Source organism: Neophocaena asiaeorientalis, unplaced genomic scaffold (assembly GCF_003031525.2).
Source record: "Neophocaena asiaeorientalis asiaeorientalis breed wild unplaced genomic scaffold, Neophocaena_asiaeorientalis_V1.1 scaffold148, whole genome shotgun sequence".
Lineage (NCBI taxonomy): Eukaryota > Metazoa > Chordata > Mammalia > Artiodactyla > Phocoenidae > Neophocaena > Neophocaena asiaeorientalis.
In genome coordinates, this window is record NW_020174050.1 from 7,675,454 (window position 1) to 7,695,049 (window position 19,596).

The window sequence follows — 19,596 nt, forward strand, 5'->3', positions numbered from 1 at the left end:
GTGGTTTCCCCTTAACAAAGTAACATTTCTACTTTGAATCACTAATTAGCACCACAAGTTCCCCCACAAGAATTGTGGCTCTTTTTTCTGAATGGAGGATTCTGAAATTCTACATAGCTTTTGCCATGGGAATTCTGAATCTTCTTTTCCAGTTGTTGGCTGGGTCCTAGACCTATGCCCTGAGAATTCGGAACTAGGGCACAGCCAGATACTTGACTTTGCACAGCTATACCATCTAGAAATCCTTGTTGTTATGACCCACTTGCTAGATTTGATCCTTGCACATATCAATACCACCCCTCTTTAGACCTAAGTCATTGATCATTTGGAATGTTGGCCATCTCTCTCAGTGGACTACCCTACAGAAGGATCAATGATCCCATCCTACATGGTCCTAGCTTCCAGCCATTCTTAGCTTCCTACCACATGTTTTAAAGTCAGCCCCTCTGAGTTAGATCATTCTTAATCATTATCTAATTTAATTCACAAAACGATTCACTGATATAGATATCATTATCCTCATTTGACTGATGAGAATTTTAAAACTCAGAGAGATTACACTATAGGAGGTACACAAGGTCACATGGCTAGGCAGTGGCAGAGTTGGAACCCACACTCAGGTCTTCGTATTTTCCAATCTCATATCGTCTTCACTATGTTAGGTTTCCTTTCACCGTGTTTCACAAACACTATTGAAAGAGACATAACACAGCTTTTCATCTTTCAAATCATCCCATACATTACCATAAGCATATTCTACCTAAACTTTCACTGTTATAAATTTCATGCTCTAAATTAATCTTCCATGGTTCCTCGACTACTTATGCAAAAAGAGCCATTTCACCACTCAAACATTTGAGGGTCTCCATAATCTGGATCCAACCTACCTACCAATGTTTATCCCCCATATCATTCCACCATCCAAGCCAAACCCCGCTGTGCCTCAGCCACTCAGCCCAGGCTGTTTCTGAAGTTCTGTGTTCCTTGTTTCTAATTAAATCTACTCCAATTGTCAGAGCACAGTTCAGATCCCACCACAAAAAGCCTCCCATGACTTCATATAACCAAACTCATTCCACCTCTCTGTCAACGTTACTCTAGCCATATTGGTATTTTAACACAAACTGCATGACAGGATTCCTTTTTATCACATAGGGTGACTCACTGAAATTTCCCTTTTCCAAATTCCCACACTTTGTAATTCTCGCAGGGCGCCACCATATTCCAAACCTCGAATCGTCATTTTCCAGCCCTTTTAGAATAAAGAATTTGTCTTATATAAGTTTGTGTCCCCTCTTCCAAGCTTAATACCATGCCCTAACATAGTAAGAGCTCAATAAATGAGGAAATGAAAGAATACATTATACAACGGGAAAAGGAGGGTAAAAAAGAGGAAAAATGTTTTCACCAGTACCTCCTTGAGATAATGAATTCTAAACCCTCATATATGCTAATTAAGAATAGAGGTTAAACCAATAGTACAAAAAATGTTATGTACGTATCATGTTTGCTGGCATAGAAATCTAAAAATTTTGAAATGATAACATTTCCCTCCAAATTAAAATAGAGCATTAAAATGATTTTCCGAATCAAATAAATTTTAGAAAAGGTATTAAGTTGTTAATATGTTCATAACAAAGGCCTTTTACAGTCTCTTGTTTTGAAGTCATAAAAGTTAGAACTACTATAGTGTTTCTTCTTTTTCCAAAAAAACTATAATGAAGAAAGGCTCCAAAATTAAACTCTTATCCTTGTTGATTAAAAAGTTGATTGTAAACAAACTATGCCTTAACAAAATGTGATGTCTTTTACAATAAGGGGACCAGACCATCTAGGTCACTGGATTTTAGTGGGCAGGGGAAGGGAGGACAAAGAAAACAAGAAAACCATGTTATCACTTTTTCTCAATTAAAGATTAAATTCAGGGAAATGAATGCACTGACAATTAATAAGGCCAGATGTATTTAAATAACTTCTAGAAGGAAAAATAAATTATCAATCAATTTAGCAAATATTTTGCCTTCAGAGTACCAAACATCTGAAAGATTTAAATTTTCTGATTTCTTCCATTTGCTTAGCTTTGTGTAAATACATTCCACAGTACCATGTTACCCATTAGTTTGGTAAACCATAAAGAACAGAGAGAGATTCTCTTCTCTCAGCTCTTACCCTGAAATACACTATATGTGTTTAAATACCATATATAATTTTTAAAGATATGATGGTACTTTGTAAATATAAAGGGTAATTCAAATTTGAGGCAGAAGTACAGCTTTTGTATATTACCAGAGGTGGTACAATCTCTGCCTTGAAGAGGGATAAAGTGTTTGATTTAGTGCCTTAAATTTCTACAAAGTGGGCAGAAATCCCAAGCTATTACCATGTTGATAGAAATCTCAACCATTAGTGAGATCAACCTTGATTGTAATGCTCCATTTGTCTACCTGCCTACTCTCCCAAGTTACTGCTAGGGTTTCCCCAGAGGCTGGCTTCACTCAGGATCACTTACAACTCCTTTTGTGACAAAATAGCTGCAGTTTAACTATAATGAGATGATAGCTATACCCATCAGCCCCCTCCAGATGAAATTCAAGAGGCTTTGCTCACAATGTGTGGCTAAAATAATGCAAATTATTTTTGCTCACAATGTGTGGCTAAACTAATAAAAAATTTAGTTCATGCTAAATCTTTCGACATAACATACTTGAGCTAAAGTTCATCAAGAACTTCAGGCGAGAAACGCTGTAGTTCGAAATTCCATTCTAAAGTTTTCTTATACAAATTTAAAAAGTGAAATTGAACAAATAAATATAATAAAACAATAACAACTTTATCTCCTCCAGTAGTCAACTACTAATTCTTTGAAGGAGATATTTGTAGTTATAACCCACAAAAAGAGAGTTTTCAAAAGCCAATTAGTCACCTGGAGAATTTTGAATTAATCCTTTTATATAGAGAAAAAAAAATTGCAAAGGGGAAAACCCACAGAGGTCTTTTCTCCTTCCCAGTATAAATATAAAAATAATTACAAATTCCCAAGTACAATAAAATTCTATTTAAAATACAATACACTGATTTGTTTTTTACAGGGTCAAATTATCCTCCCTTTTGCATTGTCAATACATTTTCCTATATTGTAAAACAAATCACAGTTGTAGAGTATGTACCTTGAATCCACCTACAAAAGTATTTATTACTTTTTTACATTGAATTTTTTCCCTGAAACTAAACACATATGTAAACTCCTAAAATAATTGAATCTCTGTTCCATTCTGCACTTATATTTGGCCTGTCCACTAGTCGTACTGATATGTTTTAGAATCAAATTGTATGTTTTTCCTGAAAAGATCCATTTATTAAGAGGAAAAAGGCCTACATACTACCAAAAGCAAATTCAATAAATCTCACTGTTTCTGAAAAACATGATTTTTAACAACAAATTTTAAATTCCAGAACCAAATGTCAGAAAAAACCTGAGTTTTTTTTCCTTCAAGAAATACCCAAAGATTAAAGAAAAAGCTTTGGCTTAGAGAATATATTTTAATTCTAGGTTTTTAATTCTAATAATTCTAATACTTCTATTTTAGGATGTTGTTTACCAAAATATCATAAATATTTAATAGCAACTGCTCCTGGTGCTTCTAGCAAAAGGCAGTAAAACGAAACATAAACCTCAGCTGTGAAAGCCCAGGAGTTTTTGCTTTGCATTTCATCACTCCACTTCCCCATACCCTGTTTAGGATGGCCCAGATTCTAATGATCACCAGAGGCAGCTCAACTGAATTCCAAACAGAAATATTATGAGCTCCAGTGAAACTATTAATCATTAAAATGGAAAGAACAACAATCGCAGTCAAATACTCTGCCACCCGTTCGAGTTGCCTGACTGATAGCTAAGAAATACCATATTTGGAGGAGGAAGCAATCACACATTCCAATCCAAATTTTTATTTTACTCTTCTATAAAGCCTATAAAACTTTCAAGATATCAAGACAGTGAGGAACTCCATGCTCAAAGCGTGCTCTGAGACTGCTTATGAAAATCTTAAACTTGAAATCACAAACCCAGGCTCACAGAGCTCAATTTGCAAGAATTAATACCAAATCTCACTTAACAAACAAAATCCAGATCTTTTACAATTTCCCTGCATTTGCAATACCCAACAAACTTCCTTCTTAACTTCTTTCTTCAAGATAATGACCCACTGAACTGTATATCAAGATTACTTCCTATAGTTTAAAATATATCTAAAATTACGAGCCTTTCCTGACCCCAGAGAAATACTCACAGAATTAATTATTCCTTTAAGAGCTTGAAATCCACCTTTGACAGGGAAAACTTGTTCCTTAGAATCAGCAATTCTTTCGAGCTTTAGAAAAAAGAGGAAATTTTAATTGAGAGGTGGTTGAGACATACAACATTTTATATACTTCATTACATGTCAATTACATTCACCTGAAAAATTACACCAGAGGATTAATTCACTGTCAGGAACTGAAGGTGATGGGACTAGTGTTACTCTAAATGCATCACAAAAAAATAAACTGAGATCAGGCACAGCCCCTTTACACTGGCATCAAGTTTCAATTTCAAAACAGCTCAGAGTTCTACTAGCAGTAAATGTCATGAGACACAGGAGTCTCAGTCACACTCAACCAAATATTTAAATGTAAAATCATTTTGTGAGTGGGAAAAAAATTTAATACATAAACCCTCAAAAATTCATGAAAAAAAATTGGTTCTTTAGGGAAAATTATTAAAGATTTCTCCTACACAGACTTCCCAAATCCCTGAACTCCTGAGTTGAGTTTTCAAACTAAAACATTTGAACAAGACTTGTCATGATAATCTTGTCAGTTGAGTTAAAGAAGAGGAGTATGCATATTGTTTTAACCCAACAGCTTTTCCAATATTAGTTCCTTCAAATGGAATAAATGTTCAAGAAAACTAGAGCTTTGTCTTCAGCTTGATTAGGTAATGAAGCCTGTCAAATTCAGACATTATTAACCTAGAGCTCAAGACATGGGGCCATTTTTATAGAAAATCTTTAATGACTGATTTGAGTCATAATAAGTCATCAGTGAAAAAAATCTGATAAACTCTCCTTAAGACAGTTATGCGATTTAGATTAAAGGCTGCAGATCTGCTGGACTTACTTGAGCTTGTTCAAAGTCAAGGACACCAACACAATAAACTCTAGCCCCAAGGGACCTGGATATTTTTGCCTGTTGAGAGAATGAGAGAGGGACAGAGAGAGGAAGACAGAGAGGTGGATTATTCAAATGTCAGGCTAATACATGCAGAGACATACAGCAAAGTACACTGGGGTGTAAAGAACAGTTTCAGTTCAATACTCACCTCTTTCTCTGCATATGATGGCACCAGACCATCCAACTTCCCATCTGTCAGAGCAATTACGATACTGGAGGTTTTTAAGCCTCCCGCTTTCTCAATTTGTTCATTTGCCTGAAAATGAAGAATAATTGTCCAACTCATAAGTTAATCTTAACTTTTAACCAGCATGTTCCATCAAGCTGAATTTTAAGTCTGACAAAATCAAAATATTATGAACTGGCTTTTAAAACAGGGTATTTTGTGTTAACTATTTTAATTTGAAATATACATATATTCACATTATAGAGTAGTTAGTATAGGGTTTAAATGATAAAGATTTTAGCCTTGGCTGTCTATAACCACAAAGAAAATGTGGTTCTCCGAATATAGCCATAGAGAAAATGGAAAATTCCATAAAAGGCAAAATGCCAACCAAACTTTTCTTATCACCATGGTAAATGTTTTCTATCTGTCTTATCCCTAGAACAACTAAAAGCATTTTTTTTTAATTTTAAGATAAACATGTAATGGGGTCTTTGAGTTTTACTAGAGAGTTATAATTTATTTCATTACAGAGTAAGAAAACATTCTCTCCCATACTCATAAATGTAAAAGAACTTACTAGCTTTAGTCCTTCATGGATGTATGTCTCTCCTACGGGACTAACACGTTTTAAATTGTCCAAGCCTTCACTGATTTTGCCTCTGAAAATAATATAGTGTCAAATTAAACAAAAGAAAAATGAAGAAAGATCATCATAAGCACTTCTCAAAAAGCATGGCAGTTTTGCAACTAAAGTTTCTTTAGTAAGAAGGAAAGGAAAGAACATGGGCTTTGAGGGCAGATAGCTCCTCATACTTTTTGTCATTTTAATGAGTATTTAACAATGTCTGTATTGTAACCATAAAAAATAAAAGTACTAACAATGTGAAATGTCTTGAAAAAGCCAGGCATATTCTAAGCATTTTGAGCTGAGAACAGATATCTTCTATCACATTTGTTTTACTAAATGCTGAGAAGTAAAACATTTTCCTGCATTCAAAAAAAACAAGGATGGAGTAGGTCAACTTAAGTGAAAAAGTATTTCTGCAGCACTCACCCCACCCCCCTACAAGTCAGAAATCTTCTGTGTTATCTGCAAATTCCTAAGGCACTTTACTTAACCCTTACTTATGGAAATTAACATTTCCTATATTTGTCTCCCAAAGTCTCGTGATCTAGTCACTTCTGTGGCTTCTTCTCACCCATCCAGACACCAGCTCATTCTCTTGGATATTGTAGGTACTTAATACATATTTGATGAACAAATGAAAGAATAAATGATTGGATGGATGAATGGATGGATGATAATGGTTCTTGACAGAGACAATATAAATGAAAAAGAGGAAAAATCATAGAATAATCTTTCTCATCATGACTAATTAGCTGTCTCAATGGAGTATGTATAAACAAAGTATCACTACAATATTAACAGCTATTTTGTATGTATAAGTAAAAGACTCATTTTTCAGGTTTTTTAAATATAGATTCCAGACACCCCTTTGAAAATAAATCACAAGAATCTTAAGACACAAATACAAGTGTTGCAAAAACAATCCAAAATAAAGTCAAATTTTCTTTTAAAAATTAAAAGATCCGGAGAGATCTGAAAAATATTATTTTCAGAATTTTAGCCTTTAAATAGAAGCAAAAAAAGATCTTTCTAAATAAAAAAGTCATGATATGGTAAACTGAAGTATAATGCTTTCAATAAAACATGAAGAGCATCCACACTCCTGAGGATGATAGATTAAAAAATTAACTGTAAAAAGTATATTATCTGAACATCAAGGAACTTACTGGGGTCACACACAAAATGTTATGTACATATATATATTTGTGTGTGTATATACATACATAAGTATATCATACACATATGTGTATGACATGTATATATCGTACACTATTGAAACAAATGTCAAAAATAGTAAAAAAAAATTATTCTGTCATCCGCAATGTTGTGTTTCCAATACTTGAAATAAATGAGTCATTCACCAGAGCCGCATTCACATTTTTAAAGTAACTTATTGATTCTATTTTAATATTGTAATGAAAATTATTATCAGACAAGTTCTCCATCTCAAGAAGTTTCTAGATAACACAAGACAACTTTCAAAGTATAATCCTAATCTTCCTCCTTCCTAATTCAGTCATCTCCACCAACCCACGTTGATTGTCTCTTTTAATCCTTGGTTTAAAATCTACCTACTCTGAACCTATCTCTAACTTCAATGTACTCTTTTTTTCTAAGGTGCCGCAAACATATTCATGTTCAACTTTTACTACATTGAATAATTCTGCTTCTTAAAAACATTCTACTTAAAAATAATTTAATGAATTTAATTTAATTTTTTTACTTCTTAACTAGACTGGAAGTTTACAGTGGACTATCACCACATCTATTATTTTTAATGTATCCCCCAACTCTGCGCTAACTACTTATTATGATGCCTTTTACAAAGTAAGTGTTTAATAAATTTTTCAATCTACCATAGGAAAAAAATTCATAATTCCACAGATGATGGAGTAAATTACATAATTTATAAACTTGTTTTATCTAAATATTTATGTTTTAATATCTACAGAAACAACTTGAAACTGATTCTGTCTGAATGCAGATAAAAACCAAATATTTGGTACTTCACAAAACTGAGTGGCAGCATGTCCTCAAGCATTAATGTTTGCTGCCAAAAGAGAAATGAAAAAGACAACTGAAATCCAAGTTTACGCAAACAAATTTTGCATGGTAAAAATCACCTTCTCCATTCAGTTCAGATTCAGCTCATCATTACTTCTGAGGACCAGACAACACCAGCAGAAGACTCTAAGCTGAAAGAACTTGCCAAATGTGGGACTCAGAGTGTTTGGGAAGGTAGGTCTCTGCTAGCTCATTTCACTGGAGGAAGCAGAGCACCTCTTGCTTTTCTATGTGTACCCATACCTGCCACCATAATATTCTAAGCTGCTCTGAATTGCATCATTACTTTTACAGATGCAGAGTCATAAGAGGAAAAGTGTTCCTTGCCCATAGCCAATAATGTCAACATACGTTGAGTCCTGGTCTGTCACTTTCCAGAGTAACTACATAATCTGTCAGCCTCTCCTCCATCAACAAGTGTCACCAAATGGGAAATGGAAACCGAAACAAGATAGGGTCTTTGAAGGATCCCAAGAAACTAAAAATAAGTTCTAAATTTCTCTATTAGTAAATGGTAAACAAAGGGGGAAACAAAATTATGTAGCAGGTGAAAAACACAACTCATCCATCTATACTGTGACTTAAAGAAAACTCTAAGGGAAAGCAAGGGAGAAAATGATAAAAAATAAAAGAAGAAAAAAATGGGTATGTTAAGGAGATCAGCTCCAATCCAACATCATCTTAGAACATCAGCTTCACTGAGTCTTATGGCTTCAGCGTTATGTCTTCAGCTACGAGGAACAGCAATATCGAAACTACTTTGGTGTTTGTTGTGAAGCTATTGTTAAGGGTGCTGCTCAATACACACAAAGTCCCCTATGAGGTCACACAGCATTTAGCAAAATGTCTGATACATAGTAAGTGCTCAATGAACTTTATCTACTACTTTTGTCTCCTTCCATTAATAAACCACAATATTAATCAGTCTGACAAAATTAGAAAAATTACATGTGGGGAAATTTGTTCATTCAGTCAAATACTATACCCATCCTAGCTATCTATTTAATTGAGTCATTATATACTGCTATACAACGTACTGTATGAAGGACAAATTGCCAAAAAAAAAAAAAAAATTATTCCCTACTAGCTCCTCAACTTAAAAAATTTTTTAAGTTTTCAAAAGAGTAAAAGATGATTTTTCCAGACACAAACATTTCTAATACATCCCAAGTTACGTCTTAGTAACTTGTACTTTATATAAAAACTTGCTTATTCTTTATTTAACATGTCACTCTAAAGCCAATATATGCCAAGGTCTCTCTCAAGGTCTCTCCAGATTCCACACCAATGAATGCAAGGTAAAGTCCTAGATTCAAAAATATCTGCTTAAAAAATGCCCCATACAATCTGGGTTCGTGAAAATTTTTTCTCCAATCTAGTCTACACTTACCAAAGTGTGGTACACAGATCACATCTAAAGTTCACATCTGCTGTATCTTGAATGCTTATACTCCGTTTCCCCGTTCAATGCCTTACTGGGCCATGAGAAACCAACCTCTGCGTTTTACCACCTCAGTGTGCCAGGTCTGTCTTCCAGGCACAAGCAACAATGTATTTAATTTTCTAGAACACACTCATTAATCAGATATGGGACTTCACTGAAAGTAACTGTTCACATATGCACAACCAGAATCCAAGATGCTGCCATGCCCAGACCTCTCAGGATTACCAAACGTGTGGCCAAAACTGACTTTTCTAAACAGGAATAATTACTTCCCTAATAGAATCAAAACGAAAACAATAGAGTCACTTCCTCTCACCGAGTCACTGGTTTGTAAGAGAACAGAATACATTTAGAGGATGAATATGTCTTTGAATTATGACAATTCTGACTAATTGTGAAAACTGGAGAAGGGGGAACAGAAAGAGTATGAGGCAGTGCAGTGCTTAGGTAGTCACGCTCACGAGCCACACCCAGGTGTGAATTCTGGCTCTGACTCCTTAGCTGTGTCACTTTGAGCAAAGTCACTTGACTTCTCCAAACTTCTGCTAGAATCCTGGCACATGATGGTGATGGTGTGGTACAATGATAACCTCCAAATCCCATTTCAACCTCAGTCTCCTTCCCAACCAGTCATCAATTAGGCCTTCTCATGCACTGTATGCATTTAATCACCCCAACATTTCTATATGGTAGGAATGATTAGCTCCTTTTAGCAGACAAGCGAATTGGGCAGCAAGAGGTGAAATAACTTGTCCAAAGTCACACAGCTAGTATACAGCTCCTATGTCTTTCTGACCCAAAGTCCAATCCTGGTGTTTTCATTTTAACAAGGAGCCTTCAGGATCCTCCAAGTTAACAGCTGAATATGCTCTATTCCTAATGCTTACTCTTTCCAACCCTTGAGTTCCATTTTGATTCCGCGATAGCTGTCTCTGGCTACAGAAGTCAATAACATTTATTTTTAATTTAAATATTTGTTTAATAATAGTATTACATTGCCATTGAAATAAAATTGAATAACCTAGATGTATGGAAATTAAAAACATGAAGGCTCTCCCCACCCTGAATCTCACTGCTAAGACAATATTGTTGTTAGCAACTTGTTGCTCAACTTCCAGACATTTTTCCATGCGTTTATTATTATACACACACACACCATAAAAGCAGGTAAATTTTTGGTTTGTTTTGATTTATCATCTTTAACAGAGTATTCTGCAACTTGCTTTTCTCAATTAGTATATCTTAGATATATTTTCATGGTGATATATATGGATTTTCCAATTCTTTGAATGACTGTATAGTATCCCATTCTATGTCTAAATTTATTATAGTATCATCAATTGACGAGCATTTAGATTTACTACAGTTTTCACTATAATGAACAATGCTGCAGTTTTTAATTTCGCACATACCTATCTTTGCACACTGGTGTTAGTATTTCAGTAGGGTATAGTCCTAAAAAGTAGAACTGCTGATAGCAGACTTCTAAACGTTTACAGATACTGACAAATTTCACTGCAAAATGAATGAACCAATTTATAAATTACCAACTCTTATAAAAGACTATTTTATCACAAGTAAATTTTTAATTCAGATTTAAAGGAATTAGAAGAAATCCTTTCAAATAATAGAAATGTGTATATATTTAAATTTTCATATAAATTTAATCAAACCACTTCTCTTTAATTTCCCACAAGTTTGCCTAAGGAATATTTTTTCCTAAGTAATTGATTATTATTCTCAGGTCAAACAATTATATGACTTTTTCAATTTGGGGACAATTATAACAAAAAGAGAGTTGGAAATATTTGTAACTTATCTATAACAATAAAAATGAGAAAATTAGCAAATATAAGTCATCATTTATCACCTCTCAAGGAGAGAAAATATATGATAGCAGTTAATAACTCAGGTTCTAGAGTCAGACCAACTCAATCATTCATTCAACAAATATTTACAAGCATCTACTATGGGCCAAGCCCTGTTCTAGGTGTTAGATATATGGGTGAAGGTAAACAAGACAAAGAGGACCCCTCTGCTCTCATGCAGTTTACATTAGGGTTATGGAGATAAAATAAATTAATTAACAGAACAATTTCAAAAAGTGATAACTAAATAGAGTATTGTGAGACGTTACCAGGGAGGTGAGGCAGGATTTCTTTACACCTGATGGTGAGGCAAGGCTTCTCAAAGGAGGTGATGCGTGGGATGAGGCCTCAATAACAAGCATGAGCTGGTCAGGGGATGATCTGGGGCAGACAAAGAGCAAAACTGCTAGTGCAGAGAGAAGGTTGGTCTGTTCAGGGAATGGAAAGATAGCCAGTATACAAAGCTATGGCATACAATGTTGTAGGAAAGGTTTGGGTGAGCAAGCAGGTAGGGCTTTTAGGCCATTGGGAAACGTGTGCTTTCTATTCTAAGCCATTAGATTGTCTTAAGCACAAGAGGGGCATGATCTACTTTACACTTTAAGAGACCATTCTGGCTAATATACTCCCCACCATTGATTAATTGTGTGTTTTGGACAAGTTACATTACCTTTCTCAGCTTCAGTTTCCTCATTTATAAAGCCGAGATAACAGTATCTGTTACATGAAGTTGATATAAGGGTTAAGTGAAGTCATGAATGGAAAGCATTGTCCACAATATCTGACACATAATAATTGTTCACTAAATGTTTTCGATTAACTCACTTTTACATCATTAAGATTACATTAAGCAGAACTAAGCATAATTCACTACCCCCAATTTTGCAACACAATAGCTAAGAATATCCTTTAAAATTAGTCCTGACTCAAATTCTCTAATATTGAGAGGTTGGATATTTCCATATTGAATCAACAGTCAGCACTTTCCTCTTACCTGATCCTATAATACAGCCCTGAGCTATATGTGTTTGTGTACACAAACAGCCCCCTATCGTCACAAAGATTATCCATCCTTGTGTTACCTCCAGAGTCTACAATGCTCAATACATCATATACAGATAGGGCAGGCAAAGCAGGTAGGTAGGTAGGTAGATGGATGGACTAACAGATATATGGAAGATAAAAATCATGGGGGCAAAAGAAAAAAAGAGAGTGTTTCAAATTGAATTATTCAAAATAATAATATTTTTAAATCATGAGTATATAAAATGCATAACTGATCATTTCTTGCCATGTGTATTATTCTATTCATGCATTTACATAGTACCGAATTCATGCTGAAACCCTAACAGAAGACACAGCCCTACTGTAAGGACTTACTGTCTTCCAATCTTGCTTCATCTCTACTGAAAATATTTAGCAACACTCTGAGAAACATGAAAGAGGTACTTCTTATATTTACCAAGGTACTGACGAATTATAAGTAATAGAACCAAAATTGCGAAACCTGCTATATTTGACCTTTGCATTTTCCATGCACTCAGATCTCTTAGTGTGACATCGAGAAAGTTTATACATAGAATTCTCCTTTCTAGGCTCTTGAAACAAGGATCCCCAATAGTTGTGGAAACATCTGTTCAGTGATCTTGCATCTAAATATGTGAATGGTTTCTACACACTTAAAATTGTATAATGGACGAAAAGTGACATTATACCCAAATATAGAGGACCATAGAAATTTGAAAAGTCATTGATTTAATTAAATAAAATTAGTAAAAGAACAACTAGGTTTAGAAAATAATCCTTTAGGGCAGACTGTTCTGTGATATACAAAAAACTTTTCTATGCATTGTCTTATTTTTGATCCTCACAAATCTCTTAAGAAAACATGGTAGATTATGTCTGTAGTTTATAAACATAAAAACTGAACACATTGAGTAGATGATTTACCCCAAGTCTCTAATCAGTAAGTAGCAAAACTGGAGCTCTAACCCAGGCCTTCTCAGTGTACATTCTGCCACCCCAAAGTAATGCAACGTGCCAAATCATGCAATTTGTTAAAACTGAACTTATTTCTATTTAAAAAGAACCAGAGGAGCCAACTATATTGGAAAAAAAAAAAAGTGCAAGTAGCATTATTAAAATTCCTCCTGGAATTTTATTGTAAATCCTTTCAAGCAGTATAATAATCCCTTTATATAAGCATAATTCCTCCTGATCATTAAAATACTACATACTCCCTAGCTGCAGATAATAATAATAGCAACAAAAAAGCTCTCATCTCTTGAATACACATATGCCAGACTCTGTCCTACATTCTCCACATTCATTGACTTTAATTCTTACAGCAATCTTAGAAGTAGGTATTATTATTATTACCACCACCACCATCATCATCATTATATAAATGGAAAAAACTGAGGCATAAAGCGGTTAAGTAACTTGTCCACGACCATTTGGCAAGTAAATGGGTTCAGCAACTTTTAGGTGCAACATTACACCGTCTTTTGAAATAGAAGCTTCTTTATCCCATTCTAACCTTTCCCCTATCAGATTCAACCAATGATAAGGGAAGAATCTCTAGTTGAGATGAGCACAATTTAAACCCTTCCCATGCATGTTTATGCAATACCAATCTTGCCGACCTGTGACTATACTTTATCAAAGTGCTGAAGGATTCACATGTAAAGTACCTAACAGAGAACCTGGCACAATGCATGCAGTTGACAATTACTGAGAGTCTACTGTGTGTCTGGCATTATTCTAAATCCTTTTCTCTATACGTACTCCATAAATGTTAACTTGATTCTTTTTTTGTCCTAATGGATAGGCTGAATCAAAAGTTGTTTCTTTGGAAATTAAGCTGGGCAATAGAGAAAACTTCTTTTCATGAAGGCAAGGACTGTTATATCAATGGGTATAAAAAGCTGTTGTATATGGGTTGTTAGGGACTACTGTTGCTCTGGCCCTTGATGAGACCCAGATGCACGTAAAAAAGTATGAGAGGAAATATAAATGAGGAGACTGAGGTCATAAGCTGGACTTCCCACCTACAGAGAGATTTCCTCTCCAGGAAAAGTAAAACTTAAAGCACAAAGAAATTAGAAGTTTGATTGATTTTCCAAATCAATTATGTGAATTTTAAATGTTATCTCCCTGAGTTCCTTTAAATATTATGCTTTCTCGACACTTTTTTTTTTTTGCGGTATGCGGGCCTCTCACTCTTGTGGCCTCTCCCGTTGAGGAGCACAGGCTCCAGATGCGCAGGCTCAGTGGCCATGGCTCACGGGCCCAGCCACTCCGCGGCATGTGGGATCTTCCCGGACTGGGGCACGAACCCGTGTCCCCTGCATCGGCAGGCGGACTCTCAACCACTGCACCACCAGGGAAGCCCTCTTGACATTTTTAAAGGAAACAAAAAATGCTTTAAAGACAAAACTTTTCAGAAATCCACATATTATGTGAAAAAAGATACAACAGCCTCCCTTGCTAAAACTACAGTTTGGAGAAATTTGATTTCAAAATAACACTAACCCATTCATTTATTCAACAAGAATTGAGCAAGAGCTATCTTGCATACTTTGTGTTAAATGAAGTAGACATAAAAATGAAGTAGAAAATCTCCCTTCCCACTATGGCAAGAACCATTCTTTAAAATATGTCAAAGACTACTTCTAACTTGCCACAGTGATGGGTCCAAATGACACAGAAATAGTCATATAAAATACTATGATATTGGTTTGGGAAAAAAATACACACACACACACACACACACACACACACAAATGAAAGCAAGTTCCTTTATAAAGGTAAACATATTCAGCATCAGTGGACCTCAGAGTAAGACTGGAGATTCAGGACATCTGCTCAATCTAGTAGATTATCCAAATGGATCCATATCTTTCTCCTCCCTAAAATTCTTCCAATTCCTGGTTGATTAATATATTACATCTAAACATGAAAGATGTAGAACTACTTACAATAACAGAGAGGGGAAAAGTGGGAGGTAGTAAATACACAACTAAGGCAGAGATATGGGTTTCATTGTACATTCCACAGCCAATATGAATGATATTGATTTTCAGATTACCTGCTCTTTTATATTATTCGTACCTCCTTTTCCCTCTATTAGTGAAGAGAACGAAATTGTCTGTGCACTTGCTTGATTCCACTGAGAGGCCTGAATCACCACTTGGAAATATCAATCATTCCTTTAAGATTAGTCTCTACTAAAAGCCTGCAGTGAAACGATAATGCACTAACCTGTCTCCAGTTAATGGCAAAATAATGGTTGCTTGAGAAGAAAACACAATGAAAGATAATCTCATTTGAGGGCTGCAAAATAAGAAAAGAGGCAGTTAAAACATTTTTAAAAGAAATATTGATATAATACAGATGTATAGCTAGGGAGTCTCATTTAAAATCAGTCTTACTGAATGGTTCAGGCTTCTTTTAAATGGAACTCCCTAAGTAGATACACTTAACCCTGCTCAACATTACTGCATATGTCATTTTGGATTTAGTCAGTGCTTCTCAGCACTCAAGCACTCCTCCCTGACCCATAGGACTGTTTAGGTAGAGGCTAACTAGAAAGATGAATTCTAGGCCAATGGAAAATTTTTTAGTAGAAAGTGCTTCTTCCTTTGATGTTCTATCTCATCTCCTTCTAGGAGGCCAATCCCTTCAGATTGATTATCATTAGCAATTTTAGGGCTGGAGAGCAGTCCGTTTGATTTAATTACCACAGCTATGAAAAGGAGTTCATACAGAACTTATCCTGAAGTAAGATTACTTAAAGAGTGTCATGGGCAATGTGACACAGAAGAACAAATCACATTTTGATTAGACATTTTCAATTTTCCAAGTCTCAAATATCACACTCCAGTTGGCAACAACTGCCCTGGTTAGCTACACCTTTTAAGCTTTAAGCCTTGATCTCACAGAACGGTTCTAGTTTCGAAGACACTCTATGCAACTCTTACTAAGATCTGAAACTGAAGATGTGAAAGTAAGACCTACAAACTGAAGAGCAGAATGATATCAAAGGGTTATACATATTTGAAAAGTCATTCTCTTCAGTAGTCACCCTTTATTTCCTTTCTGCAATGCACTGTTGGTTAGTAACTGAGCAACTAAACTTGAACCAGAGAACTGTGTATTATAGAATTCCAATTTGTAAACCAGACCAAATAAGAGCCCCACTTCTTGGAAATATACTGAAATGACCCACTGCTTTTGATCAAAATCTATGGGACTCTGCACACTCTTGGATTAAATCAGAAAATTTATAAACAACTCTTTCTTCTGCCTTTGACATTTAAGGATATAGGGCCTTGTTTATTTTTCTCTCCTAGACAAGTTTACCTCAGACCTTGTCCAGAAATGAGTGTTATATTTGGCTTCTTAAGCAGGAGACTGATGATTAAACATGGACAAGCATACATTTTTATAGGGATAAACTTACTGCTGCCAATAACTAAAAGCAAGGATTGCCTAGGCCTCTACAGATTGTTTGAAGTTACTTGCAACATGACTTTCAAAATGTTTTGATCATCCAAGCCTGTTTTACAGAAAACATTTGGGCTAACAAGACTGAAAGAAGCAATATTTAATGATACAGCTCCTTTTCATGTCCTTTCCATTATCTGGATAAACTTGCATTTGCTCATTGCATTTTTTCTTCTGAAAAAAAAAAAAAGGAGAAAAAAAAAGCCTCAAAAGACTAGTGTCCTACGGTTATTTTTAAATAGGGATGCCACTAATTCCTGGTTACCTCTAAATAAGAGAGTAAGCTGGATTTCATAGCTGTTATGCTTTTTATAGGAGAGAAACCAATCTTTCCTAGTAAGGCTTATTGCATATATAGAACAGTTAAATTTTAAACCAACCACACGCCCACATATTGCGTAAACACAGTCGTTTCTTTAAACACACAAGTGCCTTTCCTGGTAGTGGGTTATTAACGTGTTCATTTGAAGTTTACCAATACTTATTATTTTTTTAATGAGGACCTCAACAATGCTAAGAATTGTGTGGAAAGGAAAATATGTTATGGATACTATTAGCATAAAATTTTTAATGTGGTAAATTATGAGAAAGCATAACTGAAATTCAGAACAGATGAAAATTCAGAAAGGAAAAGACATTTGTAATCGTATCTGAAGATACTTCCCCAGAGCCTGAGCCAAGTTTCTGGGATCCAGTTGAAAAAAGCCCTCAACAACTGAAGGGCTGTCCTAATAACAGCATGTGTGTGATAAGACATTGAGGCACTTAAAAATCAACATTTCAGTAAAGGTTTTCCCTGCAAATGGTTTCCAACTTCCCTCCGCATTAAACTCCCCTGCTTAGAAATGGAAAGTGGGAGAAATACCTCACAAATCTCTCTGTAAGTTGCTGGACAAAATTGTAAATTTCAATCCAGTTATTTGCCACACTCCCAGACCTGAAAAAGGAAATTGAACTGATCATAAAAGCAACACATTTACTGGGGCCTAATCTGATCTCTTCTTCAAGCAAAGTAACAGCGTCAGCATCTGAAACTTAGGTGCTACGAGAATCTAGGAAGTCAACCCATCTTCAGGGACCACCTGCCTGCTAATTGTTTGGAGTAGGATCCCAGCTCTTCAAAATAAACACAGCCTTCCTTAGAAGGAAATGTAAACCACACTGGGTATGTTAACCCTAGACTTTGCCTAGCTACAATGAAAGCACTGTGATCAGGATAAAAACCAGGCAAACTCTAACCAGCGTGAGGCGCTGAGGACAGAGGGACCGAGAAAGAGTCTTGTCTGGGTTACAGGGTCGCAGAAGGCTATCCCAAGTGGCCGCACTCCCATTTCCCAAGAAACTCCACAACTGGCCAGCAGTGACTACCCATCTCCCAGCGAGCCTAGCAGCTCAGGGATCCTCCTATCACCCCGCAGCCCGCAAAGATCCGAAAGCGCTAGCTTTTCGGACAGAGATAGCAACAGGGCACCCATCACCGGGTTACCCACACCCCTCCCCAGGTCGCACATACATCTCAGCCTCCCCAGCCACAGCTCACTACCCAGTGCCACTCTCACCAGAAGACCCTGCATCTCCCTCCCGCACTCACTTGTCCAGGACGAAGTAGAGATCAAAGGCTCCACGGCAGGAGGGCTGCTCCTGGGCGCTCACCAGCCCCCCAGGACCGCTGAGAGCTAACAGCCACAGCCCGGGGACCAGCCAGCTCCCGGGACTGCGCGCCGGGGAGAGCCCCGCCACCATCCTGCGGCCAGGGGTCTGCGACTCCCTCCTGCTCGCAGCCCCCTCTGCTCGACTCGGTGGCGACGCTAGGGTGGTAGGAGTTACCAGGGACGCACCCTGGGGTGGGGGATTGCGAGCAGCTAGGGCGCCGGCGCCTGGGTCAGCAGGACCTACTAACTGACAGAAGGAGGGAGACCGGGAAGGAGGGAGGTCCTAGGAGGACAAAGGGAGACTCCGCAACCGCCGCAGCTGCCGCCGGAACTCTTGACGAATCCCAGTGGAAGAGCGATCCAGTCCTCCACCTCCCGATTCCGGAGAGTTCCTGCAGACAATAAGGGCCCTCGGCGACAGCTTGCAAGAGAAGTTCCTCCCCGGCCTCTGGTCGAGCCTCTAGCGCCCGCCTGGAACCCGGACCGAGAGTTCCAGTCCGCCGGGAGGGCTCGATTCCGGCTGCTGCAGCGCGAAGCGGGGCAGGCACCCCCGGGACGCGGCCGCCGCCGCGCAAACTTGGACTGGAAACCCCTCTCTTCTGGTTCCCTTCCTCCGGCGGCCCAACTCCGCTCTGCACTCCAAACTTTCTTCCTCGTACTCCACTCCGGCACAGCGCAGCCGGGCGGTCCCCTTTAGGGGAGGAAGCTGAACTGGCCCCGGGACTGGTGGCTCCGGAGAAGCCACTCACAGCAGGCCAAAAGCGCGATCTGGCCGGGTGCTCGCAGTGTCAGTGTGCGCCCGAGGGCGGGGCCTGATCCGAAGGCCGCCGAGCCACACACACGCACGCTTGTGGGTTCGTGCCGAGCTGAAGATGACTAACGCTTGTCAGTTTTTGGAAAGGGGATACGTAGTTTAGAAAAACAGATGTCCTCTAGAAACTAAACATCTCCATGTATCCTGCAGCCTCGGCCTATTTCAGCAGCTGTGCAGAGCAGTCCTCGCCGTGGTTTGGGAAACTGAAGTCCAGCCATCCCAAGAGAGGCGATGCCCC

At 37.3% G+C, this 19,596-nt stretch overlaps 1 protein-coding gene across 2 annotated transcripts in view; it reads right to left on the bottom strand.

Annotated features, from left to right (window-relative positions):
• The window catches only part of ANTXR2 (ANTXR cell adhesion molecule 2), a 153,362-nt gene extending 133,815 nt beyond the window's left edge, over nt 1-19,547 (bottom strand). Inside the window, exons 1-7 of one of the 2 annotated variants that reach the window (XM_024754074.1) lie at nt 18,484-19,545; nt 17,758-17,829; nt 15,648-15,719; nt 5,958-6,039; nt 5,360-5,467; nt 5,158-5,226; nt 4,290-4,370 (exon numbers count right to left, since the gene is read on the bottom strand). In XM_024754074.1, coding sequence (XP_024609842.1) covers nt 4,290-4,370; nt 5,158-5,226; nt 5,360-5,467; nt 5,958-6,039; nt 15,648-15,719; nt 17,758-17,829; nt 18,484-18,635 — 636 coding nt within the window. In that variant the 5' untranslated portion in view covers nt 18,636-19,545. Of the gene's footprint in view, nt 1-4,289; nt 4,371-5,157; nt 5,227-5,359; nt 5,468-5,957; nt 6,040-15,647; nt 15,720-17,757; nt 17,830-18,483 lie in introns of both variants that reach the window. The other variant, XM_024754073.1, reaches the window with a different exon arrangement.
• Between the last annotated feature and the right edge of the window lie 49 nt (nt 19,548-19,596).